The sequence below is a fragment of the Phaethon lepturus genome, unplaced genomic scaffold, assembly GCF_000687285.1.
Source record: "Phaethon lepturus isolate BGI_N335 unplaced genomic scaffold, ASM68728v1 scaffold43624, whole genome shotgun sequence".
NCBI lineage: Eukaryota > Metazoa > Chordata > Aves > Phaethontiformes > Phaethontidae > Phaethon > Phaethon lepturus.
The window spans coordinates 3038-19368 of NW_010534822.1; the positions used below are offsets into that span (position 1 = coordinate 3038).

General features: G+C 43.2%; 1 protein-coding gene across 1 annotated transcript in view; it reads left to right on the forward strand.

Moving 5' to 3' along the window:
- The window catches only part of GORAB (golgin, RAB6-interacting), a gene marked incomplete at its 5' end in the record, with an annotated part of 7997 nt that extends 2332 nt beyond the window's left edge, over positions 1–5665 (forward strand). The window contains 3 exons of the mRNA XM_010285618.1: positions 554–655; positions 2417–2557; positions 5194–5665. Of these exons, the coding sequence (XP_010283920.1) occupies positions 554–655; positions 2417–2557; positions 5194–5665 (715 nt within the window). The remainder of the gene's footprint in view (positions 1–553; positions 656–2416; positions 2558–5193) is intronic.
- Between the last annotated feature and the right edge of the window lie 10666 nt (positions 5666–16331).

A 16331-nucleotide genomic window follows, 5' to 3' on the forward strand; every position in this document is an offset into this window, starting at 1 on the left:
TGGCAAAAGTGAACGCTTGTTCTTCCTTGTTGCTCATTTTCATTGTAACTTTTACCAGCCTTTCGTTTATATCAGTTTAATTATTTGGGGACTGCACTGTAAAGCAGACCTATGAAAGGATCTGTTTTATGGAAAAAACATTTCCAAAAACGAGGCTGTGTTGGCAGACTGACCAGATAGCGACTTCTAGCAGCCAGTAGGAAACCTGTAACTGCTTCTACCTAGTGGGGAAGCACATCCTTTAAATGAAAAATTCCACCCACTCTGAAAAAGCGCAGTATGCTCTTTCTTCCAGCAAACCTGAATTAACCAGCAGCTTACTTGCCTATGAAGATTTTTGTTCTGATCAGCAGATTTCATCTGGAAATGTTTTCTTGGTCTGAATGACTTCTTGCAGATGATTCTTCTTTCCTCAGAACCGAAACCTGTTTATTGTTGCTTTGACATTTTTAGAGTTTGCTCCAGGAAATGTGATGGTGAATATTTGTGTCATTTGGGGAACAGGGAGAGAAATTAACTTTCTATTAATTTTGATCTTATTGTCAATGAACAGGCAGGAAAAATCACGATGGGAAATCCTCCAGCAAGAGCAGCGGCTGATAGAAGAGAAGAATAAACGCAAGAAGGCACTCCTGGCCAAAGCTATTGCTGAGAGGTAAGGGGCTATGCTGTAGCATGGGTTCAAGCTGAGGAAGGGATTACTTTTCATCTGCAGTCAGTTGCATATCTTCTATTTAAATCTCACTTTTTCCTCCTCTCTGTGCTCTGTATGTATTGGTCTACCAGTGAGAAGCTGTGATCTACATTTCTCTTTGATGACAACTGTTGGCCAAGAAGCTGTGACTAAGCTTTTCACACTTCCAAAGCTGCAGCTCTGTGCGCAGATGGAAAAGTTATTACACAATTTGAGAATTAGCCGAAGCCCTTGTGCCTGTCAGTAAGGGCATGTTTGGAAATCGGGATGCTTGGATGCTCATCCCTGTTCTGTTCCTGATTTTTTTTCACTGAATTTGATTCCTAACCTATGAAGGGAAACTATAGCTATTTCTGTTTGGGCATTTGACTCATTAGTATGTGAAAAGTGTTGAAAAGATAAGACAATGGTACTGTTTTACCACTGGCTGATTAGAAATTATAAAAATTCACGTGTTCTCACAGTTGTTAGCGCTTGCTTCTTAGGTGACTAGACTTTAAGGTACTGCACAGTCTTGTCCTCCAAGATAGTTTAAGACTACAGGGAAGGCAAGGTTTGTAGGGAAGGATATTGAAGCAGCCAATAACACTGGATCAAGGAAGGAGATGCAAAGTTTTCAGGCTTGCAATGCTCTCGCAGACATGTATTATGTTCTGCCCATCAAAGCTGTTGAGTAGCCCAGATGAACATAGCCAGTACTGTGCAGAAGATTGTCTTTGAGCTTCTGAAGATTTTGTTTTCCTTTGCCAGGCAGAGATAAAACACAAGTACATTTGGTCAGAGTCACTGTAGGACAGCAAATGTGAGTGTCACCACCAGGCTGGGGTCTTCCTCCTGGAAGCAGAGCATGAGGAGAGAGAGGAGGACTTGCTAGGGAGTTATGTCTCAGATCCAAAGGCTTTATTCAGGCTCTGAGCAATACTACAGGATGTCTGTTTCTTTCCACCTACATCAGCTGATCTAATGAGAGATGGTGTCACTTCCTACAAATCTAGTCTTGCTTTCCACTACCTGCTTTGGGGTGTAAAGCAGTGACTGCAAAGCACGGTTTTGCTGGTGGTGATGAATGACAGCAAAGTGACAAGGTATAAAAGCTTTTTGAAGGTTACTTAGCTTGCTTGGGAGTGAAATTCAACAAAGCTTGCTGCCTTTAGCAACATTTAATTTTCAGAACTTAGGAATGAATAGGCTGAGTTAAAAAAAGGTTACATAAGGCTTGATTGAAATCCTTTGTTTGATGTAAAACTTTCCATTGACTTCATTGGGATTTGGCTAGGCCTTTTGGGAATAATTTTACAAAATGGAAATCAAGCTTCAGTTAGGTGACTTTTTGGCCCCTACTAACTGGGCTTCTTTGAAAGGGGATATTTGCAGGGCTAAATACCCTTCCCCCTGTCGCTCCCTCCCCCCCCAAGCCATTTCCTGTTTCCTTACACTGAGAACTACTTAGATACAGCAGCTTCTTGTGTGTTTCCACAGTGAAGAAACACAATCCATTTTAGGCACTTTGATTATAGTCATTACGTAATTTTGCTGTAGTCCTTTAATAGCAGGCATTTTAGATCCCTGTGGATATTAAACAAGATCAAAAGTCTTAAACCATAAAGGAGAAACCTTCTGAATAGCTCTTACAGAAGTTAGTTGCTCTGCAAATGAAATGGGGCCCATTATGTCAAGAAGAGAGGCTTGAAAAGAAAAAAAAAATGCATCTTCCTTTTGCAGATCCAAAAGAACTCAAGCTGAAACAGTGAAACTAAAAAGGATTCAGAAGGAGTTACAAGCTCTGGATGACATGGTATCTGCTGACATTGGCATCCTGCGGAACCGCATTGATCAGGCCAGCTTGGACTACTCCTATGCCCGGTAAGCAACAGACAGGGAGGAGGGAATAACCCTGCCTGAGTGGAGGGAGAAAATGCTGTTTCCTGTCACCGAAGTAGTAATGGAGTTATGTCATTGTCATAATGTGTAGTTAAAGCAGTCACAGTCTGGGGGACTTTCAAATCTTGAGGTAGAAGTGTGCTTTTTATTTCCTAATTTTTCCCTTGGAATCTGGAAACTGAAGTAGGTTTTCTGACTGCAGACTGTGCTTTCCAGCTTCATGCTGTCACGAGACATACTTACTGCTTTAACTGTGCAGTTGTCCATAAGCCCTGCTTTATTGTTTCAAGGTTGTTTATTTCTTCTCATGGGGAAAGATTTTTTAAAAGTCCTGAAATGAAAGTCCTTTTCAGGGAAACTTGCTTGTTGATGACAGCTCTGGTCCTGTTGGAATCAATGGGACCAATTAAGATTAAAACATATAATACTGCTTGAAGTGCTTTTGGAACTGGAACCAAAAATGGAAGGAAAAAGCGAGCTTTCACCCTTCACAATGTGCCTTTAATCACTTTGGTTCTGATGAGTTCCTTAAATGCAAGAAATTAATCGGAACACCCTATTAGTTGTGGGTAAACCACAACATCAGTAGATAAACATCAGCATGTTTATGTAGCCATTTAATAAAATTGAAATGTTCGGTTGCGGTTTTTAGTTCACGATTCAATGTGTTAGATGTGTATTTCTCCTTATGACTTCTGCTATATGTTGACCACAGGCCAATAAACATGGTAATTAGTCTTTAAAAAAATAGCAGCGGTATCTAAATAATAAGGATCTTTTTTGTGTAATTATCATTTGAAATATCTAAGATTAACTGTAGTTTCAGTAGCTGAGTGTATATGAATACTGGATTTCATATCCTCAAGAGGAAAAACATTTCAGTGTATTTTAGATTTTAGTCTGGCTTCTAAAACCATTAAATGCTCCTGGAAATTACCTTACCAACATTTTGTAATAATGTGTCTATTTGAAATGCTTAATGGATAAAGAGCTTATAACACAAGCAGCTCTGATGTTTGGAAAGCAATTTTTAATGAAGATAACAAAAGGGGATGCTGGTAGGATGAAGGAGATAAACTTTGCAAAATACTTAATGACTTGCATGAACTTAGTCTTTCTTTTTGTGAGGGAGGGATTTGGAAATGCGAGTTAGATACTTTCAGTGTTGTAGTTTTTATGCATTATGAGACAGAGCTGATTTACTTTTAAGTGGTGTCTTTTTAAGCAATTTTTTAGTCCTTGCCTTATATTTAGGGCTAAAACACAAATAATTTCAGTGGGTCAAAAAATGAAATGAAATATTAACTAGCCCTGAGCACATACATAGTTAGGGGCATTTGACAGTTGCTGTGGAATGGAATTTTCATAAATATGGTGTGAAGAATATGTGTGAATTCAGCCCAAAGTTTTAACTGTGCAGAAGTTTCCAGGATAGCATTAATTTTTCCATGCAGATACCTGGCACAGGGAAGTCTTGACTTTCTTGTGAGGGAAACATGTGTGGGCATCTTCTGCCCACTGCAGACATAACCTTTACAGCTGGGTCAACGTTCTGTGATTATGATATAGAGAAACATGTTTGGGAAGGCTTTTCTATGTCTTACTTCCTTCTGTTTCCCCAAGCAAAGGCTCTCTCCTATCTTTCTGTTGCTTTGGTTAACCAGATATTTGAATCTGATTTATAAAACAGCTGGATTCTTTGTTCCACCACCTTACTAATACTAGTTTTATGAATGCTCTGTAAGGTACATTGTGTAATCATTCTGCAAAAGCCTTTGCATGTTCCCTTTCCTGATGAGCAAGATTACATCTATCTTTCTATTAATTAAATAAGAATTAATATACAAATTCAGTGAATGTAGTGGAAGATGCATCACTAATATGGACACCAACTATTAAAGTGCTAGCTATCCCGGATGTGTTAACCTCAATAAATATTTGGAATATTTCCTTTTTGCTATATTTGTCATGACAGGAAGTGCAAATTGGCAGGAGGTGTGTGTTGGGGAGATGCTTACAATAAAATTCTACATCTGTTGCCGCGCAAAAGTTGTGATCACTATTGATGTCATGTGCTGTGTCAATCTGTGCTGCTCATGATTTTCTGAACATGTATATGGGTGGCCGGAAGAGTACACTTCTAGACCATATCCAAATGTAAATGTGTGTAGCACCATTGTAGCATGTGTATCTGTTGGGTGGATGGTTGGATGAGGAAAAACATAAAACTGTTTTGAACTGTTTCAGTTCACTGGATAGGTGTTCATTAGAAGTGTGGAAACACTACAGTTTCTGATGGTTTCTTTCTGCTGCTAGCAATGCATCTGTTAAGACAGGCAGTAAAAATACTTGTTTGTGATTCAATCTATAGATTTCAGACAAGCAAGTTAACTCTTGGAATACAGCAGCAGTGGAAGCTAATGTGTCAAGAGGAGATGATTTGATCAATTGACACTTATTTTCTTCCCTTTTACTATTGTAGCAGCATGTCATGAAGTAGCTGGCACAATGCACTGCAGAGCACATTGCATTTCAGGGATGCTTAAAGTATCTGTCCATGTGTCAGATTGTAAAGTGCTTTGAGAACTAACCCATTAGAAATGATGATGATTTTGCAGGAAGCGGTATGATAAGGCTGAGTCGGAGTACGTGGCAGCCAAGCTGGACCTCCAACACAAGACGGAGATTAAGGAGCACCTCACGGAGCACCTGTGCACGATCATTCAGCAGAATGAACTCCGCAAGGCCAGGAAGCTGGAGGAGTTAATGCAGCAGCTGGAAGTGGAGGCAGATGAGGAAAATCTGGAACTTGAGATAGAGGTGGAGCGGATGCTGCAGCAGCAGGAGGCAGAAGCGGGGAGGCAAGCCAGCCAGTCACACAATCATGCTGGGACAGCTAAGGAGAACCCCACCCCCAGTGTTACGGCGCGGGAGGGTGAGCATGCTAACCATGCTGTTGCTTCTCCTGCTATTTCTGAACATTTGGTTCAATCTGAAAACTCCGGTACCAAATCCCTCTCCAATATGGATAGCCAAACTCAAGCAGTAAATGTGACTCCAGGAAAATCCCCAGCTTGTTCTGGTACATGAGTACTATATTGACATAAGCCAGCCGGTTATGGATGATACCTTCTCTGTGGGCTTGTGTGCTGTATGTTATATCTGGGTTTCTGCAGCACCAGAAATATGCACTTAATTTCTCTTTTCCTTTAATATTGGTTTCAAATTTTAGAGGCTCTTTTTTTCACAAGACTCTCATTTGGGGTTCACCATCTGTCTTCATCACTCTGGCTTAAGTTCATGTTCTAATGCCCAGCACTTCAATGGCTTTGTACCTTCCCAAAACAGGATACTTGGGAGCGAAGAGTAGGGTTTTTCCAAAGGCTTTCAGCATATAGATATAACAGATACCTGTTCCAAGCAGTGTGGAAGAGATACATATCTACAGGAAGAAACATTGCAACTTACTCTGTTTCTGAATACATTCTATCCCCTAACAGCTGTGATAGGATGTTTGTCTTCCTTTGTATCTGTAAGGGATTAGTTTTCAACAATTTTTAATCCTGAGAAACCCAAGTGCTTACTTTATCTTTGTAGCTGATACTCTTTCCTGTACCTGATTTAAAGGAAATTCACATATTGTGGCAAATTACAAAGTCAGTTGTAATACTTGCTATTTATCACTTTGCCTATTTCTTTGAGATCATGCTAGATCACACAAAGCTATATATTGATAACCTTATTATCTATGAAATCACAGCAGCTATGATTTAACAAAAATGATGGGTTACCGTTTAAGACATTGCAGAATGTATGATGTAGAAGTGGAAACACAGAAAAGAGACTGTGTTACAATTAAAGCTGTTCCATTACAAACATTTTCCTCTATCATAGTTGCCTCAAAGTTCCAACAATTAGCCAGGGATCTTGTATTGAATAATCCCCACTGTATATTGGAAGTGAGCCCATTTTTGTACTATATTCAGTGCATTTTCTTGCCTGAAGAGTGGGTTTGTACCCCACAAGAAGTTCAGCTGGTTTGCTCTATTGATGTTGAAAGGCTTTAAAAAGCTATTCCAGGTGGAGAAAGCCTTGAGATTTAAAATAGAGGATGTAGGAAAACCTCCCGTAGACTGATGCAGCTGCAAACCGTGGGGACAGTGTTCATAGCTATCTGCTTTGTAACAGAGGAAGGCTGCTTTCATTGTGGAAATGGTTTCTGTAATACCTGACCTGAACGTGTCAGTCAAGAGTTTATGAATGAGTTACTGAATGACGACATCAAGTATACAAATGGGACACAGAATTGTCTCTGTGGCTTTAATAGTGGAAAAACATGTCACTACGTTTCATTTTTATTCTATTAATAAATCAGTGCATCTTCTACACAGTGTGTTTACTTTCGGCTGTGATATCTGATATTAATACATGTATCCAAGACTTTTTCCACAGGAGGTGATAAATGACAATATCAGATACGTCCTTTGGCAACTTTCTGCTCTGTGAAAGTAAAACCTTGAAAAAAGGCTGTTCCAAAATACGAAAACTTACGAAGAAAAGACATGGCAGGATACAGCTTGGCAGGAATCTTTTCAACTAATAATGGCCCAAGGCAGCAGTGGAAAATCTCTGCTGATGCCTCCCATACACAGGAGAAAGAGGGATGAAACTGTTTCCTGCAGAAGCCACTCATAATCAGGGCTGATTGAAGTTAGAAAACTCCAAAGTTACATTTGAGATATGTATGAAGCATTGCTCTGTTGTTGCTGATACATTGCATTCCCTGTTATTTTGCTGGAAGACCTGGCCTAGAAGTTGAAGATTTGATTGTATTGCGAGAAAATTGTGACTGACTTCCTTTGCTCTCTCTGCAGTTGCAGAACAGCTTGTAGCAACCTGATTATGGTTTTCAAAACTGGATACCAGTAAGTGCAATAATAATTTAATTGTACCATTCTTGTTTCCATCCTCTGCAGCTGTCCCCAGTTGCTCCTCAAGAGAATCTAAGTCCTAGTGGATAGGTCTGTTCCTCATTACAGTTGTATTCAGCTCATCAGGGGACATACAGAAGAGCATCTGACAGAAGAGTTGAATTGTAATGTTATTTACAGGATGCACATGCATACCATTTTGCATATAATTTGTGGTTCTCTAGTAGGCTAAAATGTGGTTGAAATAGTCCTACTGATTGCACCTTGTTGTTACGGATAAGATTATTGTTTGAACTTCTCAAGCCAAATAAGGCAAAATATTGTAAGTCCAAAGATCTTTTTGACAACTAGTTAAGAATATGAGTTTCCTAGAAGGAAATAAGTTTATATCCAACAAAATTACTTAAAAGCTGAAAAATTCTTATGTGCCATCCTGATAGTGCTGGCGCTGTTTCTGCCTGACAGGGAAGATGCTATTGTTAGAATCAGCTGTTTCTGTTCTCTTACAAGTTCCTCAATGAAGTTCTGGCCAGTTCTATCTGTCTTTAACTTCTGAACTTGCAAAACAAAGTGAACTGGCTGGAAGCCACATGGAACAGCCATATGACATAACAATAGGCAGCCTAGCATTTGGTTGCTTTCTCTAGACAGGGAGCTTAAGAGTTAAATTGTTTGATCTGAGTTATGAAGCCTTTCTCTGACGTGTGATGTAAACCACTACCATGGTGTCAGTTCCACTTTGGAAGTTCGCAAATGTTTTGATGAGTGCCAGTGTGCTGGTTTAACGTTCCCGCTATGCCGGAGCCAAGCAGTCCAGTCATAATTGTAACAACATGTGTGCTGGTCAGAAATGCCAGGAGATGATTTTGGTGCAACAAAAGGGTTGGGTTTTTCCCTTGTTTTTCATTTAAGGAAAGAGAACAGTTGGAATTGAGGCTCTTCAAGCAAAAGCCATTTCTACCTTTGTAGTAGTTGGTGCATCTTACACTGTTTGGCTCTGCTGTCACTGGAGGGCACTGAAGGCAGGTGCACTGCCCACTCAGCTAGTGTGTTGTATCTTCAGAAAAATGGCAAAACTGAAAGTTCTGCATAAATCAAGGACAGGTTGGGTGGGCAGATTTTTAGGTGAAGGCCTGTTGCAGGCAGAGGTAGAAGTCTGAATGTGAAGCATGCTGGGGTTGAACACCCATGGCAGGGAAAATAGAGCAACGCATGATATCTGACAGTAACACTTTAGCGCTCGTCACAGGGGACTTGCGTTCTCCTGTGGCAATGTAGCCATTTCTGTGTCGGGCCACTGCGTTACCATTATGGGAGGAAGTGGAAAACAGAGTTATGTACCACTGTGAGAATGTTACAAAGCACAATATAATTGCCCATGTTGCAGTTTGGCCAGGATGTCAGGATTAGCATTTCCCTCCTCTGTCAAGAAATTTTTAAATGAGCACAGATGGTCATGGCTCCGCCTGGGGTTCCCATGGATGTCTCGTGCGTGGTGTAAAACACTTGGACAATCCCCAATCTGACTGTATATCCAGCCAGCTGAAGTTGGGCTCTCAAGAGGTTTCAGCTTAGGGTAGCTGTATGGGGAGAGTCTCAAGTTCTCCGTCAACCATTCTTCTTCCTAATACCTTCTGCAATGCAGTGGAGTCTTCCCTTTGAACCTGTATCCCATCTAAACAGAATGAGGAAAAACTAGTATGAGTGAAAAGTTGTGACTGGCCTAGTGTTTGGGGGTACTGTGTTTCCTGACCAGCTTTATTAAGAACATGCTAGAAAGGATTGCATATGGGAAAGTTACCCTACTCTGGGGATGTTCTGGAGCCAAAGAAAGGGGCAGAGCACTATTGAATTGCCTCCCAGCCTGGGATTCACTCTCTTCTGCATTTTCTGCTTAAGACAATAGAATCTATAGATTTTTCTGTTCCTAACACCCTTTTGTCAAGGTTCAAACTTGGATCAAAACCCCTGTGATATGAGTTGTCCCAAGCTGAGGCCTGATACTTTACCAGATGCCCCTTATGTGGGATCTTTGAGCAGCTGTTGGTCCTGGACCGAGTTTGGTACTTTTGTGTGATTCTGTGTAGACATAGTGTCTTGGTTCTCTGTGCTCCACTCTCGTGCATGCCATAGATGTGTATAATGGTTCATACAGTTGCTGAGAGCTGGATAAAGTTTTTCTGCAGGCCTGATCCAACCCAGAAATTGTACGTTCAACACTTTGGTATTATATCATGGTTCCTTTTCTAATTCAGTGGATATAAGCAGGTGTGGTGTGCAAGGGACAAAGGGTTTTGCCAGTGGCAATGCAAACAGGGTGTAGAGATGTGGGCTGGTATAATAGAAACCACATGCTTGTTAAGTGCCCTATTTAGGTTTGTCTGCATGGTCCTATTAAAGCGAGTGTTGGCTCCTTTGATGGGGCACGAGACTGGTTTCCTTCATCATTTCCCCTGATTTATGTGCCAGCAGCAAACTTGTTCGTCAGTGGGGAAAGACCAAGTAACGAGAGAAGCTAGCCAAGCCTCACCCCCTTGGTGTGATAGGACATCAGATCCTTCAAATCCTTGCCTTTGGCAGCCTGTTAGTTACAGGGTTTAAATCATGCCTTTTAAGACACAGGTAGAGACACTAAAAAGCTTTGGCCTTTCTGAATTAGGGCCTGGATTGTGTAGTTAGAGTCATTTTCTCAATTAGCTATACATAAATCAGTATAACGAGGCGCTTGGGAGCACTGGGCAGGTTTAGTACCTTGTCTCTCCAGCCTCTGTCCATACCACTCCCACCTGCTTGTTTGGCTGATCGGCCAGTGATTTTATTTTTCCACGCTGCTAGAGCTGAGCAGTGGGTTTTAATGTCTGAACTGGTTTTCACACCTGGCACATGTGTGCAAGAGGTTTGAACTGGGAGAAATTTCTCTTACAAGTAAGTAAAGCAGCTTTCATGCATGGCAGAGATCTGGCAGTCTCAGCACCTGATGCCACACCATCCTTCAGTGGATGGATGGGGACAGTGTCCTGTTGAATAGGCAGTGGTGGGTGGTGGCGTGAGTGCAGAAAGTCTAGCAGTAGCAGGGATGCCACTGGATGTGATATCGGACTGGAAAGCATGTGTGGAGGCCAGGCGCTGCATTTGTACTCTAGCACTGGGTAACCAATCCATGACTCCCTTTTCCAGGGCTACACTATGTAGCCCTGTGTTGTTTTCTGGTGACTGCTGGGTAATTGAGATGGGACAGGTTGCCCTGCAAGCCCGGTTCAGCCCAGTCCTTTGGTGCAGTGCTGGGATCCATTTGGGCAGATGGTAAGAGAAAAGCTTGGAGCAAAGAATGAAACCTCAAGAGCTGGAATAACCCATTTTGTGCCTTGTGATCCCATCGGAGTGGATACAAATCATCCAATGTGAAAGCTGCAGTGCTAGGAACACCTTTCCAGTCTCTTGCCTCTTGAACAATGAGGGAGGCCGTGGAAAGATGGCTGAATGAAGGAACAGAATCACTGTCCACCCAGACCATGCAGGGGCTGAGGCTGTGGCCCTCCCAGAGTCTGGTTTTGAGGGCTGGAGCTGAGTAAGACAAAAACACCCAAACCAACCTTAATTGGTCTGTGGGTAATAAAAGTGAAACATGGGTCGTAAATAAATCCCTGAATGATGGGCCTCTCTAAGTTTCTCTATGCAGGGTTTCTTGCTTTTCTCCGAAGCAGTTGGCAGTGCTGGTGATGTATCTGAACATGTGATATCTGGTATGATCCTCTCATGTTCTTGTTATCATTGCTGAATCTGACCCTTCGAATGTCTCTCTGACATTTTTGTGCAGTGTGCATTACTGCAGTGAGCAGTAATGGGTCTTTGGGTCTTTGTTCTGGTTTGCGGGCGTTCCCTGATGATGCGGGGCCAAACTGAGCCCAAGATCTCCGTTTGCTTGTTTGTTGGGAAGGCATTGCTCTGAACTCACTGTGGCTTGGGGACTTTCAAACAAATACTGTGATGGGTTTATAACAGAACAGCAGCAGTCAAGGTCTCACTGATGTGCATCAGGACCAGCTCCAAAAGCATAATTGCTGGCCTTATGTTGCTTCTGCATTAGTACCTAAAAGTTCTGAAGGAGACCCCATTATTTTACATACACAGCTTCCCCCTTCAAAGAGCCAGTAAAGGAGGTGGTAGAACAAAGGGCAGAGTCACTCCATGCACTGCAAGCTTAGCAATGTCCTAAGGCGTCTGTCTTGCTAGCAGTCGATATCAAGGGAGGCCTTGGCTGCTCTGCAGTCATAAGGTCCAGCAGCAACAGAAACAGAATACATGGTAGGTAGCTGAAGGGCAGCTGACCTTCCTGACCATTGCCTCCACATGGCTATCAACCATTGTGTCCACAGGAAAGCTGAAGGGATGGAGAGCCCTGGGAGTCATTCCTAGGCAGCAGATAACAGCAACTCACTGTTGGTGTGACTCCTTTGCTAAAAGATGAAGCTAGGTATCCTGCAGATGGTGTTTCAGCAAGCCATGTTATCTTCCTTCCTTCCTTTCTCCACGTAGAAGGGTAACTCTTTGCACTACCACAGCCTCAGGAGGTCATGAGCCATCAGCCCAGCAAGGGTACCCCACTAGAGATGTTTGTTGGCTGTGTATGGTATGGCTGAAGAGTCACAAATTGGCTGTCCCTCAGATTGTTAGTTTGAGCATCAAACTCTGTAAACTCACTGGAGACCCATGCTGTGAGCCTGTGCTGAAGTCTGGGCTGAGTATACTCACTGTCTTTGCAGCGTTGAGTTAGGTAGAGTGATGCAGCAGTGTCTTTGCAGGCTCGAGTCACTTTTCCCACCCCAGTGTAGATAGATCCTCTTGGGATCCTCTGTCCCAAGAAAGGGTTAATCCAATTAATCTTCTTCCGAGTTTCCCAATTTGGATCTGGGTTAGGTTTCTGACAATCACCTGAAACCCTGCATCATGTTTTGAGTAGTTCTGTAGCTGTTTAGATGATGACTCTTGTTGCTGGTTGTGCATATTGTCTGTAGTGCTGGTGATGTCCTAGAGGTTGTGTCACTGGCTTCGCTATCGTGTGAGCTGCAGCTGGTCCCACGTTTTGGTGGTTAGCTTCATGGTAGAGAAGATGATACTATTTGGCATGAGGATGTGCTCATGAAGAGCCAGGTCCATTCCAGCATTTTTCTAACATGCTTCGCTGATCCTCCAAGAAGAACATCTTGCAGCTGTTTTAAAAAGTCATGCCTGGTTCGCTGCAGGATTTTCTTCTTGCTTCCAGATCTTTTTTTCCCCTGTCTGCTAAAATACCAATTGTTTTTTTTCCTGCGTTCCTCAAATCAAAATATTTAGCAATGGACTTTTCTCCATGACATCCCACTGCATCCCGTAACTACTGTGGAGTGTTCATCCGTCTCACTGACATTACCCAGTTCTGCAGGAAACCAGCGCTGCCAAGCAGGCAGGCTCCTGCTCCTGGACTTGCTCAGCATATCTGGTATTGTCAGCGACAGTCCCTCTGATGCTCTCACTGGGAGAACCTGAGAAGCTACTTCCCTTGGCCTAGCAGTTGCACCAGGTCATGCTTGGACCCTCACGATGCTCACTTCTGGCCTTGACATTCACAAAGCTAAATCTGCATTTCAGAGAATCACGATTTGCTTTTCAAGGCCTAGTCCATCTCCTCTGTCCTAACTGCCCACAACACTGGAGCCTTTCATTACTCAAACCCTCCCGAGCCACCAATATGTTTTCTTCTTCTGTCCTTCAGCCAGTTTTCCTTCCTCCTCCCAGCAGCAGCCAAAAAACCTCCTGGACCCATCTTTCCTGCAGGCTAGGCAAATGACCAGGGCTCCTCAGGCAGAAGGTGAGTGCGCACAGGGTGGTACTGTAAGTGCTTTGATTCATAGAATTAAAGCTCAGTAGGATTAAACTCACAGCCAGTTTCAGAAGCCCAGGTCCTTGCTGTTCTTCCCACTTCTCACAGGCTTTGGGGTTATCCACGTTCACCATTACACCCTGAACGCTTGCACTCAGAAACCTCTGCTTTCACCTATTGTGTCTGCGACCCCAGAGGTGGCTGTTTTGAGTTGGTCACCTCTGGAGAGGTGACAGATGATAACCCATCTAGGCATTCCTGGAGAGAGCCAGAGGGAGACTTCCTGATGGGGGCGAGGCCTGGGGAATGCATTTGGGACAGCTGCCATCCACAAACACATCAAAGGTGCGAATGGCTTTTATCAAGAGGCAGTAAAACTTTAATCCAAAGCCTACATTAATGTATTTGCCATATATTTAAAAGGGAACTGATTTCAGAAATGCTTTCGAGAGTTTTAAAAATTCTCCTGGACCTATATCTTGCAACTCTCTCCACTCCGGAAACCTGATGCTTTTGTTTCTGGGATCCCAGATGTTCGGGACTTGTGACTGAGGGGAGAATTAGAACTAAACCCGTTTCTAAACCTCTTGTGAAACATGGGCACAAATAGCTTTTTTCCTAGCTCTAAACCTCTGTTAAACTCTGATTTTTTTTTTTTTTTATCACAGACCATGCTTACAGCAAATACCACCTCCTCAGTCAGAAAGTGAGACATCTTCCCATGCAGTTGTGAAAAATCCCTCATTTTCAGCTCAGTAAGGCTGCAAGACACTGGCCTTTTGACCTGCTGGGGTGCTTGCCTCTACTCTGGAGCTTCGGGCCAGCCATATTTTGCTGGAAGAAATCTACCTTTAGTGTGGAAAACAGGAGCAATTCCCTGGCAAGATCAGAGAAACTGTATCCTTTCTTGTTTTCTTTCTTTTTTTCTTTTTCTGCGGGAGAGTTTAAACATCGCTGCTTTCATTTGGAAAGGGCGAGTGACTTTCCCATGCCGTAATACCCAGCAAGTGTTGAGAGAATGTGGTTACATAAAACCATATTTTTAATCCAACCGACAGACTGTCTTGAGAGCTAAGTGTTTTTTGACAGTTTTTATGCACCTGTTAATTCAAAGCTCTTAACATGTGCCAGTTAAAAAGAGCCAGGCACTAAAACATCCACCCTGTGGACGGCAGGGGCTCAGCTGCACTCCAGAGCACAGGGAATCCAGGCAAGGTAGAAACTTGGCTTCTCTTACAGGACCGACTGGTACACAACTAATTCAACTCAGAGCTTTTTTTTCTCTGTCCTGCTTGGCCTTGTAGATTCCTGCTTCTGCTTTGGACCTGAAGAACAGCTGACGTTTCTTTGGGTTTCTTCTGTTTGCTTTTCCCAACTATCATAGTTATCAGAAGGAAAAGGTGCTAAACATCCTGTCAGGGCTATGTCCTTAAAAGAGATGCACTGAGAGTAACTCCCAGGTTCCTCTGCTAAATTTGTGCCTCCTTGTTTTATAGATAATGGGGATTATAATCAGTGCTGAGGCAGGCATTGGCAAAGCCCAGATGGAAACCTGCCGCTCAATCCTCCAGCATGTCTGCTCAGGTATCGCCTCCACAGTCACTCCATGCTCAGAGGGGGTAGGTGGTCTGTTTAGACACAGCCTTGCTATCAGTATCATAAAGTAAGGGCTGGGAAGTCATCCTTCTCTTCTCTAAAATTTTCTCTTTCCACCCCTTCAGTATTATCAAGCTCTTGATTTAGAGATTCTCTCAGGGTCATTTTAAACCTCCATACTCAGATCTTCCCTCTTCCTTCTAGGGCTTTCTCCCCACGCCCTATTTGCTCACATCCCATCTCCACAGAGTTTTGTCTGGCTGTCCACACTGTGGGTCACTTGGTGGCCTCATCTCTGTGGAGAAAAGCTTGAAAACCCAGCACACATCTAACATAAAGGCTCAAGAAAACAGAAGCCAGATACAACAAATATAAGAAAGCTTGAGAATTTTAAATAGTTGCAGGTGCTGAAACACGAGTTTCTGCGGTGGAAATGACCAGCTAACCCTGAAATGAGAGGCCGTTCATTTTTTGTACAAGCCCTAGGCATTTGCGACGGTGCATTTGGGATGTGTTTGTGTGTGAGGTGACGTTAGCATGCCACTGCCACTTTCCTGCTGCATAAGCTTAGTCAAGCCTTCATCTGATGATTGCACTGCCTTCAGGAGATGGGGCTGTGGCATCACTAGACCCTTCTTTGATCTCAAGGCCAAGAGGGGTGATGACAATCTCTTGTGTTAAGCCTAAACTTTGGGCTTTCAATCAGGGCGCAGAAGAGAGGTGTGTGAAAAACAGGGACAAATGTCCTGTAGGGTTGGAGACATGGGTTGGAGAGGGAGGGGAGTTGGGATATTGGGGAATTTCAGGTAAGTTGTGGTATCCATTCTGAAATGGAGGTGAATCCAACACTGCTGTCCTAGCTGGGTTACAAGCGAGTAGCAGGTTTGCCTGTGGCAATGGGGATACCACGAGCTGGCCCTCACCCCAGCTAAAAGGGAGAGTGCTCTCAGAAGACACAAGAGCATGTATTTGGAGGACAGAGGTGCCTTGGTACATCCTGCACATTGTTGAGCCCTAGCTGAGGAGATCACTGCATGGTGATCAGTGAAGCTGAAGGGACACAGGACTTGTGTGACAGCTATAGCCGAAGGTGGGAGAAAGCGCTGTTAGGGCCTAGTAGTCTTGGGCACAGAAGGTGTGCTGGATTTGCATGCTACATGATGTAGAGCCTCATGTAGGGGACCACCTCAAATTACAGCTCCACTAGCCTGGACAGTTGGCTATGAGTGGTCTCTATTGCCAAGAGCAGGTCAAGGGCTAGTTGTCTCCATACACGGCTGGGTCTCTTCTGCTGGGTCATTTTCTGTAATGGTGCTGAACATCAACATTCTTTCTTGCATCTCTACTAAGACGCATAAATCCCTTTCCC